The sequence below is a fragment of the Typopeltis vanoorti genome, chromosome 3, assembly GCF_054136105.1.
Source record: "Typopeltis vanoorti isolate ZY-2024b chromosome 3, IOZ_Tvanoo_1.0, whole genome shotgun sequence".
NCBI lineage: Eukaryota > Metazoa > Arthropoda > Arachnida > Uropygi > Thelyphonidae > Typopeltis > Typopeltis vanoorti.
Genome location: NC_143551.1, coordinates 107,367,981 through 107,389,068, shown reverse-complemented (window position 1 = coordinate 107,389,068; position 21,088 = coordinate 107,367,981). Strand labels below are relative to the sequence as shown.

Sequence of the window (21,088 nt, the reverse complement as noted above, 5' to 3'; positions counted from 1 at the left end):
AAGACATGACATTATTAAGGTAAACAATAAATAAATTGAAATAAATGAGTATGGATACTTAGGAAAAATTAACAATGAAGAAACAAGGAGTCGTGGAAGAAGTATAGAATGAGATGGGCAGCTTTTGGAAAATTGAAGAAATTTTTAAACAGCAAAATAAAACCTGAGAACAGAGCAAGATGAATCAACCAATGTGTGCTGCCTGTTATGACATACGAAACAGAAACCTGGCCAATCAAAAAGGAAATAATAGATAAAATGCAAAAACAGAAAGAAGAATGGAAAGATGTCTGCTAAACATAAAACTCAGAAATAAAACCAGAAATGGAAAAATACGAGCTAAAACAAAATTTTTAGATATTGGAGAAAACATACTTCGAAAGAAATGGAAATAGGCAGGATACATCGAAGACTCAAGGACAATAGATGGACAAAAGTTATAGTGAGTGGCAGCCATATGAAGGTGAAAGATATCAGTTGGAAGACCTGCAAGAAGATGGTCAGATGACATAAGAAAAACAATTGGAACTCTTTGGCACCAACAAGCTCAGATAGAAACAGATGGAGAGAATTGGGAGAAACCTATAGAAGTGGCTATAAAAAAGGGTTAAAAGAAGAAGGATATTCATAGTGTTAGGAGTAATGTGGTTAGTTTGAAAAATGAGTAAATCATATAAGCAGTGTCAGGAAAAAATGGAAGAAAGTATCCAGAATGCAATCCAGGAGTATACTGATGATTTTTCTACCTTAATATTTGAGATTTAAAAAAAAAAAAAAAAAAAAAAAAAAAAAAAAAAAAAAAAAAATCAAAGCCAGAGTCTTTGCTCTAAAGCTGGACCCAGAGCCATGAAAAAAAAACTGGCTCTGTGGCTCAAAGTAACTTGACCAGTCATAATCATGAAAGTGACACACACACATATACAGGGTGTTCGGGATAAATTTGACAGTTTCATAAGGAAAAAGAAAATCTTCTTTGTATCTATTAAATTTAATGAATTGACAAAAAAACATTACAGGCAGAGTTAATTACAATACTATCAACAAGATTTACTCAAAATAACCACCATTAGCATCGATCACAGCTTCAATTCTGCTTCGGAACCTCGAACAAGCTGATGCTACAGTCTCCCTGGGAAGGGCCGCAAAAACTGTTTTAATTTTATCCATTAACTGGGCTTTTGTATTACTGGAAGTGCGATTGGTGTCTTTTTCAACTGCGCCCCATACAAAATAATCCATGGGGTTAAGGTCTGGGGAGTTTGGAGGCCAAACATTTGGACTGGTGAAGTCGTAGAAATTTTCAGACAACCATTTTTGACTTTTCCCAGAGGTGTGGCAAGGGGCCGAATCCTGCTGCCATACATACAGCCTACCATTGGCTACCCTTGTTATCCAGGGCTTGACTACAGTTAGCAACTCCACGAACAAAGCCCGAATTCCAATGCCAGGGTTCTTCAACACCTGTTCCTGCAGATTTGCGAGGAATTCTGCTGTACGAACGCAATCAGATCGTCTGCTAGGGATCTTTCTTCTTGCTACATCCTCGTAGTCACCATTGCAAGTCTCTAGTTCATGCCTGATTGTTTTTACTGTATTCAGGGAGCATTGGGCAGCAGTCGTAATATCCTTATTTTGATGGCGGGCACGAATCATCATGATACAAGTTATTCTCTTCCATGATTCAGGTGGGTTCCAGCTATCCATCCTTTCTGACATCTTGTATATGAATGAAGAAGGGTCCAAACTTTTAAATGAAGAGAAGTGTGTGTTAATATATGTAACTTACGGAAAAATATAATTAATTATAAATATGTCAAATTTATCCTGAACACCCTGTATATGTGTGTGTATGTGTGTGCATAGGCTTTAATACTTCTTCATGCAGTTTTTTTTCCTATGGTTTTTGAATACAGCACATTTTATTTTTTCAGAAATGTCTGGGAGTTACATTGTCCATTACTCAAGCCAGTGTAGAGTGTTTATTTTCAGCTTTAGAAAATCATTAAATCAGATTTGAGAGCATCAATTAATCTTGCTTGAAAACAAACTGCTATACATAATTAAAAATTTGAAAATTCAGTTTTTAAAGGAATTAAAGTTAATTAATTTGCATGTTCTAATATGACAAATATAAATCAATGTATTTTTCTATAATGCAATAAGTTTTCGATTCATAATTCATTCATTTTTGTTCCTTTTGATCATTAAACTAAAGACTGAATTCACTGTATTTTTAGCCTATAATTTAAACATCATTCCAACAGTATTTTCATTTGTCAGTTGAGTATAATCATTGCTCACTTCAACAATTCAAAACTGAATTAGGATTTTGATAAATTAAAGGAGCCCTGATCAGAACCCTGAAATGCAGAAAGGTAGCTGGAGTAGAATATATATGATGAAAAACATTTGGATAAGTGGGAAAGCTCACATACAGTGATATAACAGTTTTATAGTGTCATTGTCAAATTCTTGATGTTGCCTCAAGAGGTGTACAAGATAGTACTGTATGAAAAGTTCACATTATTGCTAACTTCCTGTTGGCTAATTAGGAAAATTAGGATGAAGAGGAGTCCAGTATTGTTAGATTTTAAGGCAGTGCTTCCCAAACTTCTGGATGTCAGGGCCCCCTTTGGAAAAATTAAAATATTTCACGGCCCCCCTCAAAGAAAAATTGTAATACCTGCTTTTCATTTCCATATATTATTATAATATTTATTGCATTTATATTCAATACAAAACATACACAGCGAATATTGCAAAAATCAAATGCAAATATTACATTTTTAGCAGCTTACATACACATTCGACATGGCACATTATCTCATATTTTTATATAGATAGATATATTGTTATTGTACATTTGCAGTACAAGCACATGAAACGTAAAACGATTAGTAATAAAGAAAGAATTAAAAACATAAAAGAAGTTTAATAACAATTTAATGTGATGGATGTGTTTCAATACTGCTACACAAAAAGTCAATATCAGGTGAAATATTTGAAACTGCAATTCTTAGATTTCTACTTTGAAATTAAACTTATATGAATAAGCATATACAGTAGAAGCCCCCCTATCCACGGTCAATCCTGGTCCGAAGATATTAACATACGAAAGGTCAACTTACGAAACTTTCATAGTCTCTGCAAACATTCGGCTTTGAAATAATGTTGGATCTAATATCCACTTTGCTTATGTAATTTTACATTGCCGAAATGAAGCTGTTTGGCTCTTTCTTTTAGTAATAGACAGTTCGGCTGATTCCAGAGATTGTCCATCACCAGGGCAACTCGTTGCAAAGGTGGAGAAAGCTACACACACATCTGAGGTTGCTAAGATTCCATTCACATTCAGATAACTTTATTATAGTATGTTGTTATAATTGTTCTGTTTTATTATTAGTTATTGTTGTTAATCTCTTACTGTGCGTAATTTATAAATTAAGCTTTGTCATAGGTATTTATGTATAGGAAAAAACATATAGTATATATATAGGGTTCGCTACTATTCACGGTTTCAGGTATCTGCGGAAGACGACAGAACCAAACCCCGCGGATACGGGGGGCTACTGTATTTATTAATATTCATTAAGCGCCGAAATACGCAGGAAGTAAAATTTGTGAACCAGCACCAATGTGTGATTTTTTTTCCATTAAAATATAAAAAATAACAAAAAGAAATAATAAAATTTAAATACATTTGTTTTCATTATTTCACGCCCCCCCCTCAACAAAAACCTACTGCTCTTAAGGGGGCCGCGGCCCACAGTTTGGGAATCGCTGTTCTAAGGGACTTCTATTTTTTTTTTTTTTTTTTTTTTTTTTTTTTTTTTTTGAAAGTTTATTTTTCACTTGGTCAGACTATAATAAATTTAGTTTAATCCTTTATCCAAGTGTGTGCAAACAAAGTTTGCACCTGAAAGTATCTTCAGGACTGGGGTAAAGTGGTACAACACCGGGCAACTCCTTGCAAAGGTGGAGCAAGATACCAACACTCCTATCTCAGTATCTCCCATAATGCACACACTTGAATAAAGGATTAAACTAAATTTATTATAGTCTGACCAAGTGAAAAATAAACTTTCAACATCTTCCTCTAAATCCAGAGTAATTTAATAAAAAGGTGGCACACCGTTTAGCAGCTCCTATAGGAGGAGATGACCTTGCTAATGCTTCTGCCTGGTATCTCCACTTGGGCCTGGCTCCCACTGAAGAGACCTCAATAAAGGTTGAAACTAGTCTGGGTAGTGGCCCTTCCCTTAATGCATAACATTATACATATCTGCAAGGAGATGTGTTTTACATTATGGGAGATACTGAGATAGGAGTGTTGGTAGCTTGTTCCACCTTTGCAAGGAGTTGCCCAGTGTTGTACCACTTTACCCCAGTCCTGAAGATACTTTCAGGCGCAAACTTTGTTTGCACACACTTGGATAAAGGATTAAACTAAATTTATTAAAGGGACTTCTAACTGCATCAATCCACCTAGATCTTTTGTTGGATCTTTTCCCAATTCTGTTTAATTGACCACCCGAGATCTGCTCTGCTCTGCTCACAGATTGCTGAATACTAACAGTGTCAGATTCCTTCCTAATATGGTATGCCGCAAAAAAATAGTACTGAACTTCGAAATCCCCTTCAGTACATGGGCTATGAGATATGCTATTCGACTGGATGCACAGTAATAGAAGAGCACATGTAGATTCTATGGCATTACATTTAGCTGTAGCAGTGGTGTTGACATTGGAAGAAAAGATGTTTATTGTTAAGCATTATATTTTAGTTCATACAGAATTGGTAGAGCAAATAGTCCAAGTCTACGACATGTTTGTGAGCAGTTCGTTCATCATTTCCATAAGCGTGAGAGGTTCCAAAGTACCGGAAGTGTTCTGCTGCAGTGCAAAGGACATTCAGGGAGACCATGAACTGTTAACACAAATGAGAATCATGGGTGCATGCTGGAGCAAGTGTTACAGTTTCTGAAACTCAGTCAACACCAAATAGTGGTAAAACTTGGGATACTGAGGTCACTACAGAGAATTCTAAGGAGCTGAGTGCCTTTTCGTACATCATTCAGATGGATCAGTGTTTAACAGCAATGGATATGCTGCACAGTGGGATTAAATAAAAATAAAAAATAAAAAACACGACCACTTAGATAAAAAAGCACATTTTTATCTAAGTGGTCGTGTAAACAGATGAACTTACAGGTTTCTTGAGACCTGAATTTGTCCAAGAGAAACTTCTTCACAGTGAGATGGTCACTGCATGATGTGCAGTTTCCAGCCATGACATAATTGGGCCCTACTTCATTGATGAGGATGGTGCAACCATGACCCTTGAATAGTGAACGCTGCATGAAGAATGTGTTGGTTCTGTTTACTTAGGATTTGCATAAGATATGTCATGCAAAAAACATTCCACTTCATGCACAGGTATTCAAACAGGACGGAGTAACCTGTCACACATCGCATGGGTCTAGAGCCTATTTATCAGGACCCTTCCCCAGGAGGCTCATTTTCAGGTTCGCAGAATTCCCATTCTCCACATTCAGACTTTATGCTCTCCTGAACTCGCATCACTTGATGTGTTCGTTTGGAAGGTATGTTGAAGGAACAGGTATTCCACCATGACCTGCCTTCAAACCTTGATGAACTAAGGGATAAAATTACACAATATGTCCAGCAGATGTCCCAATACTTGTTCTCCAAGATGACAGAAGAACTTTTGCATGTACTACGCAACCTGTCAATAATACTTTATTTGACCAAAATTTCACTAATAGTTGTATATATCATCATTAAGAGAGATCTCCAGGGAGTCAGGGACTCATCAAGGGAAGCCACATACTACACAGACCAGCTGTCATACTTATTCTTGAATTCATTCACACTGCTTGCACCCATAACATCCAATGGCAATCCGTTCCAATCACATACCACGCTATGACAGAAAAATCTAGTCCTCACCCCCTCTCTTAGCAGCATTCATTCTCGGCTTCCGAGGATGCCCTCTTGTCCTTTCCCCACCCTCCATAATATAAAGTGTCTGCAAATTCTCAATTTGGCTTCATAATCAGTATTCCACAATCCTGATATCATTGTTAGTACTCTCCTTTGCATTCTCTCTCTCTCTCTCTCCACTATATCAGAATCACAATGGAAACTAGGAGACCAGACCTGCACAGAGGCAAAATGACATCCTTATCTTTACATATGAACATTCATTTTCAGCATTGCAGTTATCTTTTGAGTTGTATTTGTAATCTTTGCTACATGCCACTGAACTTCAACCTCCTATCTACTAACACTCCAAGATCCCTAGTCTCATCAGATTCGTCTAGCTTAATCCCACCAATATAATACAACATTGGATATCTAATCACGGCGAAGTGAATGACTTTACATTTACTGACATCCATTTTCCCATGCCACAATTCCAGCCTATTCAAATCATTCTGCAAGTACTGCATATCAGCAGCATTCCTGATTCCCTACCTATCTTTGCATCATCAGCAACTAGCTGTATGTTGCTTGTCAGATCCTTCCCAATATCTTGGAGATAAGTGAATCTTGGAGACTCACATCCCCCATATACCACTTTTTGATATCTATCAGTCAGCCACCCCTCTTATCCACGCTAATATTCTATAATCCAAACCCATATTCTCCAATTTATGCAACAGCCTACCATGCTGTATTCTGTCAAAAGCCTTAGCAAATATCCAAAAGTATCATGGTGTATCCGTTCTTCCCCTTGTCTAGTTCAATGGTAACACTTATAGAATACTAGCAAGCTGCTAAAACATGACCATTCCTTAGTAAACCCATGTTGCTCATTGGAAAGTGGAGATTCACTATCAACCCATTTCTGAATGGGGAGCCCTAACTAGTTTTTTACAAAATCTTAACCACCACTCCTGAGATACTAATTGGTTGATAGTTGGATACATTGGTCTTTGTGCAATGGAATTACTATACATTCTTTCCATTTGTGCGGAATCTTTCCTGTTTTGAAACTCACATTAAACAGCCTGGTCAAAGGAATAGCCAGTTCAGCTGAATACTCTTTTTGCACACCTGCTGATATCCCATCAGTCCCTATTGTTGAATTCTTATTCAGTTTGTGCAAAAATTCTAATACCTCATACACCTGAGTTTCTTCATCTAGTGAAGAGGTAGCAGTGAGCTCAAATGTAGCATACACAGGGTTGATAGCTTTTAACAAAATGGGCACTCATTAGTTCAACCTCTTCTGCATCTGTAACCCTCATCCATTTGCATTTAGAAGAGTTATTCTTTCATATTCATTCTTTCTTTTACTTGCAGCATATCGATAGAATTCTTGTGGGTTGTCTTTAGCATGCAGAGCCAGTTTTGTTTTCATGCTCAGACTTTGCTTTCTGTACACAGTTGTGACTATTCTAGCCTGCTGATTATAATTTTCATAACAGATATCATCCTTATGCACACGGTATTCCTTCCACATCATCCTTCTCTTACGAATCTCTTGCTTAATAAGATTACACATCCATTTGACTCCTACCCTATTTATTCTTTGAACTCTCTGGACATTGAACTTATTGCATCATTTAAGTATTGTTTAAATGCTTCCCATGCACTGTTGATATTCTTCCCATCCAGCAACCAATCCCATTTCACTGAACTCAGTGTACTCCTCACTTTCTGAATGGAACAAATAAACTTAGTCACTTCCTAAGTGAGTATACTGCATGATCATTGTCACCAATTGCAAGCAGAATAGTTACATCTTTAACTGAAATGCCCTCTGATACTAGATACAAACTAACTCTTTAATCCCGAGTTCCTTCAGTCACACGCTACTTGAGGAACTTGTCCCACAACAGCTCAATAAATGCATTTTCATTCTTCTCATGAGATTCTATTGCTAACCAATCAATATTTGGATAATTAAAGTCTCCCATTATGATGTGAAACTCCCTCTTTTTGTGCTCATCTTTTCTATTTGGTGATTCATTTCTTCATCACTAGCAACCGATCCACCAGGTCTATAACAAAACCCCACTATGTAATTGATCTTGTTAGATTCCACCTTACATCAGATGGCTTCAAACTCTCTGCCACATGAAATACTTTTAAGTAGTAGTACTGCAATCATAGATCTCAACTCTGACTGGATTCTAGTCATCTGATATCATTAACAGCACACTCCCTCCTCTCAATCCTTCCTAAAAATACTGTACCTAAAAATACAAGTTAGTGTGTCTGCTTCTGATAGCGCCAGGTCTCACTGATGCCTGCAATGTGAGGTCCCAACATGAACAAGGCAACAAACTCTGCCCTTTTGTTTCTGATACTCCTAGCATTTGTGTACAGACATAATAATCTACCTGCATGTTCTTTTGTCTGCAGTGTGCTTGACACAGTTGGACAACTTGCAGATCTTTATTCTTCTCTACTGCCTTATAAATGTAGACATATTTGCACATGTTTGACAGGCACGAAGTAGACGTATATTTCTTTTTTAATAACCCATTTACACCACAACATTGTAGTTATTCAGTACTGTTTTTTTGTGCCATACTGTATCTTCATTTTTTAATATGATTCTATCATTGATGGCATCTGATTCCTCCTCTTATTTTTTCCAGAACTTTCATATCTGTGGTCCTCTAGTCTTCAATCAGATTAGAGACCACAGATTAATATTAGACTATTTTCAATCCAGTTATCAATCTATAAGTTAAAATTTTAAATGCTGTCTTGTATAATTAGTTTAGTGTTTTGCCTAATTTCTCTTTTATTTCATATAAATTTATTCATTTGACTTCCCACAATACCAACTTTGTTTATTCTGTTATCTATTTTCCATATTTATTTGCAGTCTTCACTAAAAATTATGCCTAAATAGCTGAAATGCTTTACTTGTTCTATTGTCTGTCTGTAGACAATAATGCAGACATTACTATCTACAATGTATAATTCAGGAAGCCTACTCAGAAAGACAAATTCCAGATTTGGATTAGAGCTGTGTAAAAACTAGTGGTGGTGGTTGGTTGCAGATGCCGCTGTTGTAGTTGCGGTCAGTTGGTGGATTGAGTGGTGGAGACAGAGCTATAAAGCAGGTGCCCTCCTGATGAGTCTTTGGACTCCCTGGAGGTGTCAAATAATAATAATAATAATAATAATAATAATAAAGGTAAATAAAAATGAATTACAGGGAAATTTCTTCTCTGAGTATACCAGGTAAGAATTATGCAAGAATATTTGAGAAGAGGCTAAAAAAAAATCTGAGGGGAGAGGGGAAAAAAAAAAGTTGCGAAAGAACAAGCTGGGTTTAAACCAAATAGGGGTTGTCAAGATCGGATTTTTTAAGACAAATAATTGAGAAATTATGAGAATATAAAAAGATCTATATTTAATTTTTGTAGATCTGGAAAGGGCATCTAACAAGGTATGAAAAGAAAAGCTCTTCAAACACTACAATTATATGGCATAAATTGGAAATTATAACCAAACAATATAGATTCCATATACAATTATTATTAATCAGTGGGAAGTGAAGAATGATCATGAAGATCTGAAAATCAAGGGGGTAAGATGTTATCTGGATATGAGTGCATGTTATCTTGATGGATCATATAATGAAGAAATGTAGTATTAAACCTGATATTGAAATCAGAGATTTTATATTTGATATAACCCTTTATTTGACTGTGTTGCTTGCTCTCAGGCAACATGACTTTACAGTTGTTCTATTCTCATGCCAATAAGGGTATCACCCAACTGTTGTCATTATTGCTTCCATGCAACATTTGTCTTCATTGATGCACAGTGAAAAACACTTTTTTGAATTATGTTTTGGCCACGAAATGGGTGGAAATGAGAATAGAACCACTGTAAGTCATGTTGCCTGAGAGCAGCACTGTCAATTGAAGGGTTAAAGCCACTTTCAGCCATTTTCTTCATCGAGATGATGTTCTATGCCTAAATAAATGTTTTCAGTATTCTTTAACTAAATAATTCTTGTAGCAAATTTGATATATAAATCATTATGATCGTTCACAGTTATTTTATTGTTGCTCAAGAATTTGTTTAGTTAATTAAAATAAAATAATTCAAATATATTCCATATTAAAAGTGATGTGCTTTTTTATAGCAGTTAAATCCACTATTATCTTTGGTAACCAAAGAATCTTTATCTCCTGATGATGTAATTGAATGCAAGAAAGTAATTTATAATTTAGTTGGTATGGAAAGTAAAGGAACATCTTTGCCAGTTCCAACAATGGGAACCCGAGGAAAAGGCCCTAAGAGGTAAATATAATAAAGGAAAAGTTTATTAGAACATTGTTCAAGTCTAGTATAATGGTTCTATGCATGGTAGTCAGTTTATTAATTACAACCCAATCAACACTTCTTCCATGCATTCTGTGTATTACAAACTACTTCGTGGTAAATAGTGTCAATTGTCCATATCAGGCTACATCAGAAGATTGTGTGAGTGTGAGTGAGTGAGTGAGAAATTCAGTGTGGTAGTAGGCCATCAGTACACCATAAGTGACTTTGAGCATATATATAAGATTGACAGAATTACAAGATTCATGGTCTGACAGATGGACCACATTCAAATGGCAGTGCAGTACAGTGGTGGCTTGTAGAGAAACATATAGAACAGTGCATCAGATGCTGTCCTTAGATAAGGTACAACAGTGCAGAAGACCTCACAGAGCTACTGGTCAGCTGTGGATATAGTGGGCACAAAAACACTAATACTGGACATTAAAGGGATGCAAGAAGGTTGTCTGGTCTAATTTATCCTGATTCCAATTCTGTGCTGGTGGTCTGGGCCACACATCAGATTTATTCTGCTGCTATTGTTATAGCATGAATTGATTGATCCATTGTGCTAGATGGTGGAATAATATGAGAAATATTATCTTTACACACATTAAGTTTACCAATATTAGTCGAGTGGTGTGTGACTTACAGGGTATCCTTGAATATTATTGCATGCATTCATTCCCTTTATAGCTGGATCATCTTGTTGGTTAGTTGTTTTTGAATTATGACCAAAGCAACTAGGAATATGAGGCCAATATATTATATCTCTTAACTGCATTCATCTGGTGGAAAATCCCTTCCACCAGATCATTGTCTTCTGACCTTTATTTTGAAGTCTTTATAAATTTCATCTGTTAATGGTTACATCAGACATGATGTACACATCAAAAGACATACACCCTCTGTCCAAAAAGAAACTGAACTTTTGATAGAAAATAAAACACAGGCTAATTATAATTATTCAAATCATTTATTTCAATCAATATACTCTTCCTCAGCTTCAATACAACGTTTGGCACAGTTAATTAATTTGTTAAATGAGTTTTTTATATCGGTTTTTGGGATACTGTTGAGGGTCGTGATTACTGCCGCTTGAATGTTTTCAGTGGTGTCGTATCGCTTTCCTTTCATCGGCAAATGAAGTCGGGGGACGAGAAAGAAGTCACAGGATGCTAAATTGGGTGAATATGGCGAGTGATCTACCATACAAACTCGATTTTTGCTCAAAAACTGTCTCAATGTGTGAATGATGAGATGGTGCATTATCATGCAAAAGTAACTAGCTGCCTGCATCACGATATTCATGAAGTACGCGATTCAATTGCTTCAAAATAAAACTCGCCATTGACCGTTTGGCCAGGTGGAACGAATTCTTTGTGGATAATGCCCTTGGAATCATGGAAGCAAATCGGCATTGTCTTTACTTTTGACTTCTCCAAGCGACTTTTTGAGATGCCTCTCTTCTGGCTCATACTCAAAAACAGTACGTTTCGTCACCAGTAACGATTGTTTCAAGGAAGTTTGAGTCTTCCTTGAAATGTCCTTACGAGCAGTTTTGATGAGGTCCTTGAAATGTTCAATTCGATACATTTTTTGGTCGTTGACTTGTGGGGAACAAATCGCGAATTAATTCAATTTACGAAAGCCCAAACTCTCAGTCAAAACGTTGTGCACTGTTGATTTTGGAATCCCCAATTTATCTTCAATCATTCTCACAGACAATTTCGGGTTTTCTTTGATGAAATCACGCACTTTTTGGATGTTAACTTCGCTCAGTCCAGTTTTTGGATGGCCCGGCTTTTCGTCGTCTTCAAGCGTTTCACAACCACTTTGAAATCGCTTAAACTACTCATAAACTTGAGTAAGGGATAAGCATTCATCACCGTATGCTTTTTTAAGCATTTGATGTGTTCCGGTAAAACTTTTACCAAGTTTAACACAAAAGTCAATTGCAGATCTCTGTTTTAAACTCGTTTTCCAACCGTTCGTCAAAATGCACTGTCAGTCTTGGCACTATAACTCAGCTTCTAATGAAACAAATGCCATAAACAGTTGACACAACACTAATGAAGGTTGTCGCTTTCGGCAACAAAAATATAGAACACTAATTTCTTCTATTTTCGAAAAGTTTGGTTTCTTTTTTGACAGAGAGTGTAGATAATTTGAAAATGGTTCTGTGAGCCTGTCCTGGAATGGTTATTCATGACAGTTACCACATCATCTATTAGTCAAATCTGAGGTAAATATAGAATGCATTTAAGTCTACATGGACAGCAACTGTTTTTGAGCCAAAGAAATGGTTTTAGAGATCAGACATGGTCTTTGTATATCATTTCAAGCTCCAAATAAACTGAGTTGTCCCACTCTGGGTAATGAAAATCATCATCTACCACATTCACAAATATCTACATATATGGTAGGGATTTCCATCTACAACTTATTAATTGAAGAACAGATATACACTATCAACTGAGCCAACCAGGACAGCTTTTATTTTATTTATTTATTATTATTTTTTTTTAATAGCATTCCCACACATGAAATCTTAAAATTTATCATACAATAGTACCGTTGGTAAGTGATTCTGTTTGTTGGGGAAAATGGTATATGTTCCAAAGCACAGGTATATTGAATGAAGGAACAGATGAAAAGTTGGTTTAGTGAGTTAGAGTACTGAACCATATGTGAATGTTGACCAGCAGCATTCCATGTTTATACATGATTAGAGTACAGCACAGAAAAAAAATTTTTTGAGGGGGGGTATCTATTAAGCAAATAGCACTCTCTTCTGGATTACTATCAAACATTTTGAGGGAGATTTATGGTGCACCATTCCAAATGTGAGAATGAGTTCTAAATTGGTATCCGAAGGGACTATGGATGCCAGGATAGGCAAGATGTGAAAGTCAATCGACGAAGAGAGAACTGATCTTGGTATTTTCAGAATGTTATCAAAAGTGAGGGAGTGTGGGAAGTGCGTTCTTCCAGGAAATTAGACAGGATTATGTTTTGGTAGCAGTGAAATTCCCTAAATTATTTCACCACAATGAGAAGGGCATGAAAATCACTGTCTAAGATCTTGAAGCTTGAATCAACTAAGTACTTTAAGGTTTTGTAAATGAAGACAAATGGAGTGTACTGTCATCAGCAAAGCTGTGAATAGGATTGGACATTACTAAGTGAAGATCATTGAAGTATAGGGGGAAGAGTACAGGTTGAAGCACAGAGCCTCACCATATACAAGGGTTGTTCAATAAGTCCGTGCAAAAATGAAGAAAACATAATTATTTGGGACAAACATTTTTTATTTTTCAACATAGTCTCCTTTGAGGTCTATACGCTTAGTCCAGCGATGCTTGGGTTTTTTGATCCCATCCATATAGTATGATTTGTCCAACTCTTCAAAATAGGCAATTGTTTCGACAATCACCTCATTGTTTGATGAAAATCTCTTTCCTGCCAGCCATTTTTTATGTTTGGAAACAGATAGTAGTCTGGGAGAGCCAAATCTGGAGCGGGGGGGGGGGGGGGGGTGCGAAAGGACTTCGTAGTGTAAATCGAACAATTTTGCGGTCACAATTGCAGAAGAGTGAGTGGGTGCATTGTCGTGGTGAAAAAGAAGATTCTTTTTCACCAAGTGTGGTTATTTTTCCTTTATTTCGTTATTTAAACAATCCAGCAAAGATGCATAATATACTCTGGTAATTGTTTTGCCCTTTTCCAAAAAGTCTATGAAGATTATGCCACGAGCACCCCAGAAGATGGTGGCTATAACCTTTCCTGCTGAAGGAATGATTTTCGCTTTCTTTGGTGCAGATTCCCTGCTTGCAACCCATTGTTTTGACTGTTCCTTGGTCTCAGGGTGGTAGTGATGAATCTGCGTTTCGTCCACTGTTACGAAACGGCGCAAAAATTCCTCTGGATTCTGTTGAAATAGCTTCAAGCTGTTCTTGACAGTTCACTCATTGATGCTTTTGATCCAGTGTGAGCAAACGCAGCACTTGAAGATAGTTTTCTCATATGTAAATGTTCATGTAAAATATTATATGGTCATTTTGAGATGCCCACGGCCTTAGCAATTTCATTCACCTTCACTTTTCTATCATCCATCACCACATCATGGATTTTTTCAATAATTTCTGGAGTGGTGACCTCAACAGGGCATCCAGAAGTTCAGCGTCACTTGTGCTCATAGGGCCACTTCGTAAGTTACTAAACCACTTATAAATGTTCTAATCAAAGGTGCAGACTCACCATAATGTTTATCAAGCTTAGCTTTGGTTTCCTGAGCCGTTGTGCCTTTCAAAAAGTAATGTTTAATCACTACATGAAATTCTTTCTCATCCATTTTTCACAAATCACGGTACTTGATCGATTCAAATGAACGCCAAACACAGAGTAATTGATCTATCTGACTGAAACTTAGTGTGATCCTCCAACAGTTGCTAGCAACTAAAAATAACCTCTATGTACTGGTGGCACCATCTGTTAGACTTTGCATGCACTTATTGAACAGCCCTCGTACTTCAATATTGATGGAAAATCAGGTGAGAGAGAATCATCCATCATGACATGCAATAAATGATCAGAGGAAGCCACTAATCTCTGCTTACAAATGGTAGGAGGGAGATCAAAAAGCTCCTTCAAAATGCTTGACTCAATACAGAGGAGAGCAAATAGACTAATAAATGACCCATCCCTCACCAACTCGCTCCCCCCCCCCCCACTTTCACATAGACGCTTGGTCTCTGCAATCTGTATATTCTATAAATACTTTCACAGGAAAGGTTCATCCGAAATAGCATTAATAATTCCCCCACCCTGCACCAAGCCCACTGGAACACGTACAGCTGCTGCCCAACATCCTTTTACAGTACACTTTGAAACCCACAGAACAAGTTTCTTCTCCTCCTCATTCATCCCTGCTACTGCAGTACTGTGGAACAGTGTTCCCCCTGACATATTTCCCGAGGAATACAATACATAGGCGTTCAAATCAAATGTAAAAAACGGTACTAATATACTATAGGTTGACCATATGGGCCCAACATATTTAAAAAAAAAAAAAAAAATTTCCTAACAAGCAAAGCAAGATAATTCCTTTATACAAGGGGTAGGAGTAGAACTAGGATAGAAGCAACCAGTTATAAACCGATCATTATCTGTGGATTGTTAGGGTGTGGGAAATATTAATTAGGATCCATATCCAGAGGCTGATAGATAGCACCTGAATTTATATAGGATTAAGGTTAACACTTTACACAGCTACCCACTCTGGAATACAACTTTGTTAAAGTTACTTCTTGCTTTAGCAATTGGCTTAGGTTTTATAATGGAGTAATTGTAGAGTTGGATATGGATATACTAACTTTTGGATTTTTGCCAAGGCATTTAACAAGGTTCCATACTGGAGATTGTTATACAGTCTCAAAGGAATGGGTATCCAAAATATATTGGCTTGTGACTTGGATAAAAAAAAGTGACTGACTGACAGATATCAGCGAATAATATGTGGAGGTCCTGAGTCTGAATGAAGAAAAGTTACTAGTGGAGTACTTGGCTCAAGGTTCTGTTTGGACCATTGTTGTTTAACTTGTATATAAATGATATAGGGATTAGTCTCTGCGATGAATTGTCCAGACATGGTATAAATGTAATAAACAAATTTACTGATTGTCTCATATGGGAAAAAAATCATTCATAAATTACAGTAGAGAAAACACCTGAGGTGATTGCTATCCTTGAATTATATTAAAATAAAAGTAATGTGTAAATAGCCGTCAATGTAAACTTTGTGGTCAGCTTATGCTGTGAGTATAGCACAAAATAAACATACACAGTAAATGGAATAAGCAAAGCTGTGTTTTAGCCTACTGGCTGTGTGCTTCGCAACCATATGCCTGTGGAAGGAGTGTCCTGGGTTTGATTCTCGTCGGTGATGTGAGGAGCTGAAGGATCTTCCTCAGCCATAGCCAAGTTAGCTGGTCTTGGGCGTGAACAGTAGGGTTTTCCTCCAGTTTATCCTGGGGTTTTTCATCCCGCAAAGCAGGCAAACCAGCCTTGAGAACTCAACACTATGGACATAGCATACACCGGGGCACAGGCTGACCACTTTATTCTATTCTGTGAACGGTTTGAGGTCCGATGATTAATAAACCCTCGACACCACAAGGTAAGAGAGGAGAAAAGGAAGATGCGATGAGAATAAGAGAAGGATAAGCCAAAACACTACTAGTATACAAGACGGTATTCATAATTTTAACTGGTGAATCTAAGAGTTCTTGAGAAAAATATGGAAGTGATCAGATAGTATCAATAGCCAAAAATTAGGAAGAAATTCTCTTACATGTTTATTGTCCAAACACCTCTCCAGCCTCCTAGAAGGACATATCAGAAAATCAGACACTTATATTAAGAATTCAAAGCACTTTACTGAAAAATTAAAAAAAACATCTCGATCTTAAAGACAGACATTCTCATTAGCTTGGACGTGGTATCTTTATTTACCAATGTCCCAGTAGAAGAAGTTATCAGTACCCTATACAATCTCTTCCCTGAAGATACGGCTCTTTTTCGTCATTGCCTTAAATCTAATTATTTTAAATGGAATGACATGATATATGAACAACTAAATAGCTTAACTATGGGCAGTCCCCTTTCACCGCTCTATGCAGATCTGTTCATGGAAAAGCTAGAAACAGACGGAAGTTTATTTTGCACTTGGTTAGACTATAATAAATTTATTTAATCCTTTATCCAAGTGTAAGCCAACCTTACCTCGGTCCTGAAGATATTTTCAGGCACAAACTTTGTTTGCTTACACTTGGACCAAGGATTAAACTAAATTTATTATAGTCTAACCAAGTGCAAAATAACCTTCCAACATCTTTCTCTAAATCCAGAATAATTCAATAATAAGGTGGTACACCTGTTGGCAACTCATATAGGTAAATATGACCTCTCCTATTGCTTCTGCCTTAGTATCTCCACGTTTGGGTCTGCCTCCCACTGACGAGACCTCAATAAAGGTCGAAATCGGTCTGGGTAGTGGCCCTTCCCTTAATGCATAGCAGTATACATACCTGCAAGGAGATGTGCTTTGTATTATGGGAGATACTGAGACAAGGAGTGATGAGAGCTTAGTCCAGTAGGGTTTTCCTCCAGTTTATCCTTTGCTTGGAGTTGCCTGGTGTTGCACCACCTTACCTCAGTCCTAAAGATATTTTCAGGCGCAAACTTTGTTTGCTTACACTTGGATAAAGGATTAAACTAAATTTATTATATTCTAGAAACAGACATCCTTTCAAAATTAGACCCAAAGCCTTTAGCATGGTGGAGGTATGTAGATGATGTCTTCATAATTTGGAGGGACACAAAAACAGCTCTTTTGAACTTTTTAACCAAAATTAATTCTTTCTATCAAAAAATACAATTCACTTTGGAACTGGAAAAAGATAATCAACTACCATTTCTGGATACCCTAATCAAGAAAGTAGCAGAGAGACATACCAAGCTAACAGTCTACTGCAAACCAAACTCGACGCTACCTTCATTTCAAATCAACTCGCCATATTTCCCAGAAGCTCAGCATAATACATATGCTCAAAAATAGAGCTTCGAACATCATCTCAGAAGAAAAAGAACTCTATGATGAACTTACTCATATATATCAGAGACATTAATAAACAATGGCTATCTAAGGAATTTAATCAAGAAGATTTTTCATAGTAGCCCCCACAACAACAATCTACCATCACTCAATACAGATCATTCATAGTTATTCCTTATGCAGGTGCAGTGTTGAAAAAGATCACAAAACGTCTTAAGCCTTTCAACATCAGAGTTGCGTTCAAACCTGTCAAGACTGTCTGTCATGTTTTAAGATCGCCAAAAGACATTAATGCTTTCTTCAAACACGCTGGAGTGTACAACATCCCATGCACTTGTGGTCTAAACTATATAGGGCAGACATCGAGAAGCCTCGAAATCTGAAAAAATGGAACATAGGAGATGTTAATAACAACAGTAACATTTTGCAATTACAAACTACACCACTGATTGGGATAGGAGCTCCATGCCTTATCTAGAAGAAGACTTCTGTTGTAGAAACTTCAAGGAAGCCGTAGTAGTCCTCCGTTCTGGAGAAAATTTTAACAGAAACCAGGGAATGATAATAGCTGACACATGGAAAACCTTAATAAGATCGCTCAGTTTGCCAGAATTTCATTTCGCTCAAAACTACAAAGCGTGCTCACATAATAGTGACTAATACAACTCGCTCCATGCATGTAATGTTACGCATCTATTTTAATTTATATGATAGTGTTACTCCATTTTCTCTCTACTAGCTACTTTGAGTTTTTCTCTTACCGTTATAAGCCCTGAAGAAGTCAAATAGCTCCATTGGCGAAACTTGTTGGCACTGTATGTTTACAAATCGCTAGTCAATTAAATATATATTTCAGTTTAAATTATCTACAGTCCCTTTATGTGAAGAAAAAAAAAAACTTCTGCAAGTTACCCTTAATGTGCACACAAATCATAAGCATGCATTTTTCAATAATTTAATTCATGATCTAACTAAAGCACAGCAGAATATTCAACTACTCGTTTTAAAGCTTACATTATCTTGATGTCAGAATAAGTTTCCTTTGAACTACCCAATAATTGTGCATTCAAGCAAGGTTACACTGTAATATCCATGTACTGCTAAGTTTGGTCAGTTGGAATGGTTTAATTTTTGCATGATATCCTATGAATGAATTGTGTGGTCTTTGTCAGATTTTCATTTCAAAGCAGAATTTACATTTAATTCTTGCTGCCATAATGGTTTTGTTTACTCACTTCACCTATTTAAAGATAAGCCACTACTGCCTATTGATTTGCACATATAAGCAAGGTTACCAGTAATATCCTTTATATATGAGCTAATTGATAAAAGTAGTTTTGTTTTATAGACAACAAATCCACATGAATCTTTTATTTTTATTTTTTGAAAAAGAAACAAAAATAAATGATTATCTGTTCAGAAATTTAATTTTCCGGTGTGTTGCTAGCATCACAAAATGTGATAAAACACTCGTCCATCTATAATATGATCATTTGGAATCTTTTACAAAATTACGAGGGTGGTCTGAAAAGTTCTCAGCTTCAACCATAGATGACAATACTATTGGCAAGATTTTTTTTTTCCCCTAAGTTGGTATATCTGTCGCAAGCATCCATGTGAAATTGCAAGTCATTCTGTCAAGTAGTTTGTTTTATACAGCTGCTGTCTGAAGCAAAAGTGTTGTCTGTATCCCTTGAAATAGATAAAATTGAGTATCGTGCAGTTATAAAATTCTTTGTGAAAGCGAAGTTCATAAAAGTTTATGGGCACTCTTCTTCGTTTTCGACAATTAAGAAATGGGCTGCCAAGTTTAAACGTGGCCTTGAAGATGATCCACATGAAGGATCTCCAAAAAGTGTAACAACACCAGAAATCATTGATCAAGTGCACGATATAGTATTAGATGACAGGCGAGTCAAAGTGCATGAAATTGCTGAGACTATAGGCATTTCAAAAGAACGTGCATTTTGCATGAAAAATTGCATATGAAAAAGCTTTGTGCAGAATGGGTCACCTGCTCACAGCACATCAAAAATGCACTTGCATGAAAATCTCTGAACAGTGCTTGGAGCGTTTTAACAAGATGAAAACTGATTTTGTGCATCGATTTATTACGATGGATGAGACTTGAATTCGCCATTACACACCAGAATCCAAAGAGTGGACAGAAGCCGGTTATTCAGCGCCAAAGTCGGTTCCATCATCAGGAAAGGTCATCACATCGGTGTGTTGGGATGCTAAAGGCATTTTGTGTATTAAAACAATAACCAGGGAATAATATTCTGATCTGATCTTTTAACCAGACTAGATGAAAAAATTCGTGAGAAAAGACCCAGTTAGCAGAAGAAAAAATCATCTTTCATCATGACAATGCTCCTGCCCACAAAAGTGTTTTGGCAATGGAAAAATTCAAGTATCTGCACTATGAAGTGTTGGAACATCCTCCATATTCCCCAGATTTGGCTCCCTCTGACTTCTATCTCTTTCCAAAACTAAAACTCTTCCTTGCTGGTCAGCGTTTTTCTTTGAATCATGATTGCAGCTGCAGAGGGGTATTTTGCAGATCTTACTGAGAACCACTACAGGGAGAGGATAATGCTTCCGATATAAATGTATTAGTCTTAAAGGGAGATTATGTTGAAAAATAAAAATAATTTTGAAATTATAAATTCGTTTTTTTATTGGTAGGCCGAGAACCTTTCAGACAACGTCATACCATACACAACTGCTATCAGTTGTATAATGAAAAAGAAAGTTACTATTTGACTAGACACATTAATTCATACTGAGATGTTGATCACAATGGTGTCAGAATTTTATTTAGGATTTGTTACCTCCACAGCAGTCAGTAGTAATAATGCTTTTTGGTTGGAAAGACCTTGGTTCAAATCTCTCTGGAATTCCTGGAACATTTATGAAGCTTTCTTAACTGAAAGCATGCTATCTTGTCTTATATGGAGATATACAGGATTTGTCCTCCAGGAAACTCAGGATTGTACTCCGAGAGAGAGAAAAACAACAACTGACCAGAATTCACATGACAAACAAACTATGAAGACAGTATTACCTAACAGACCAGTGGGCCTAAGATATATAAAATAAAATGGGATAGGATTATAAATGTGTTATGGGTGATTCCCCCACCACCACCACC

At 36.7% G+C, this 21,088-nt stretch overlaps 1 protein-coding gene across 5 annotated transcripts in view; it reads left to right on the top strand.

Annotated features, from left to right (window-relative positions):
• Nucleotides 1–21,088, top strand: part of asun (integrator complex subunit 13 asun) — a 333,447-nt gene that overhangs the window by 307,646 nt on the left and 4,713 nt on the right. For 4 of the 5 annotated variants that reach the window (XM_090415856.1, XM_090415858.1, XM_090415854.1 and 1 more), the window contains one exon: nt 10,141–10,298. The exons of the other annotated variant lie outside the window; for it this stretch is intronic. In XM_090415856.1, the coding sequence (XP_090271982.1) occupies nt 10,141–10,298 (158 nt within the window). The remainder of the gene's footprint in view (nt 1–10,140; nt 10,299–21,088) is intronic. 5 annotated transcript variants of the gene reach the window in all.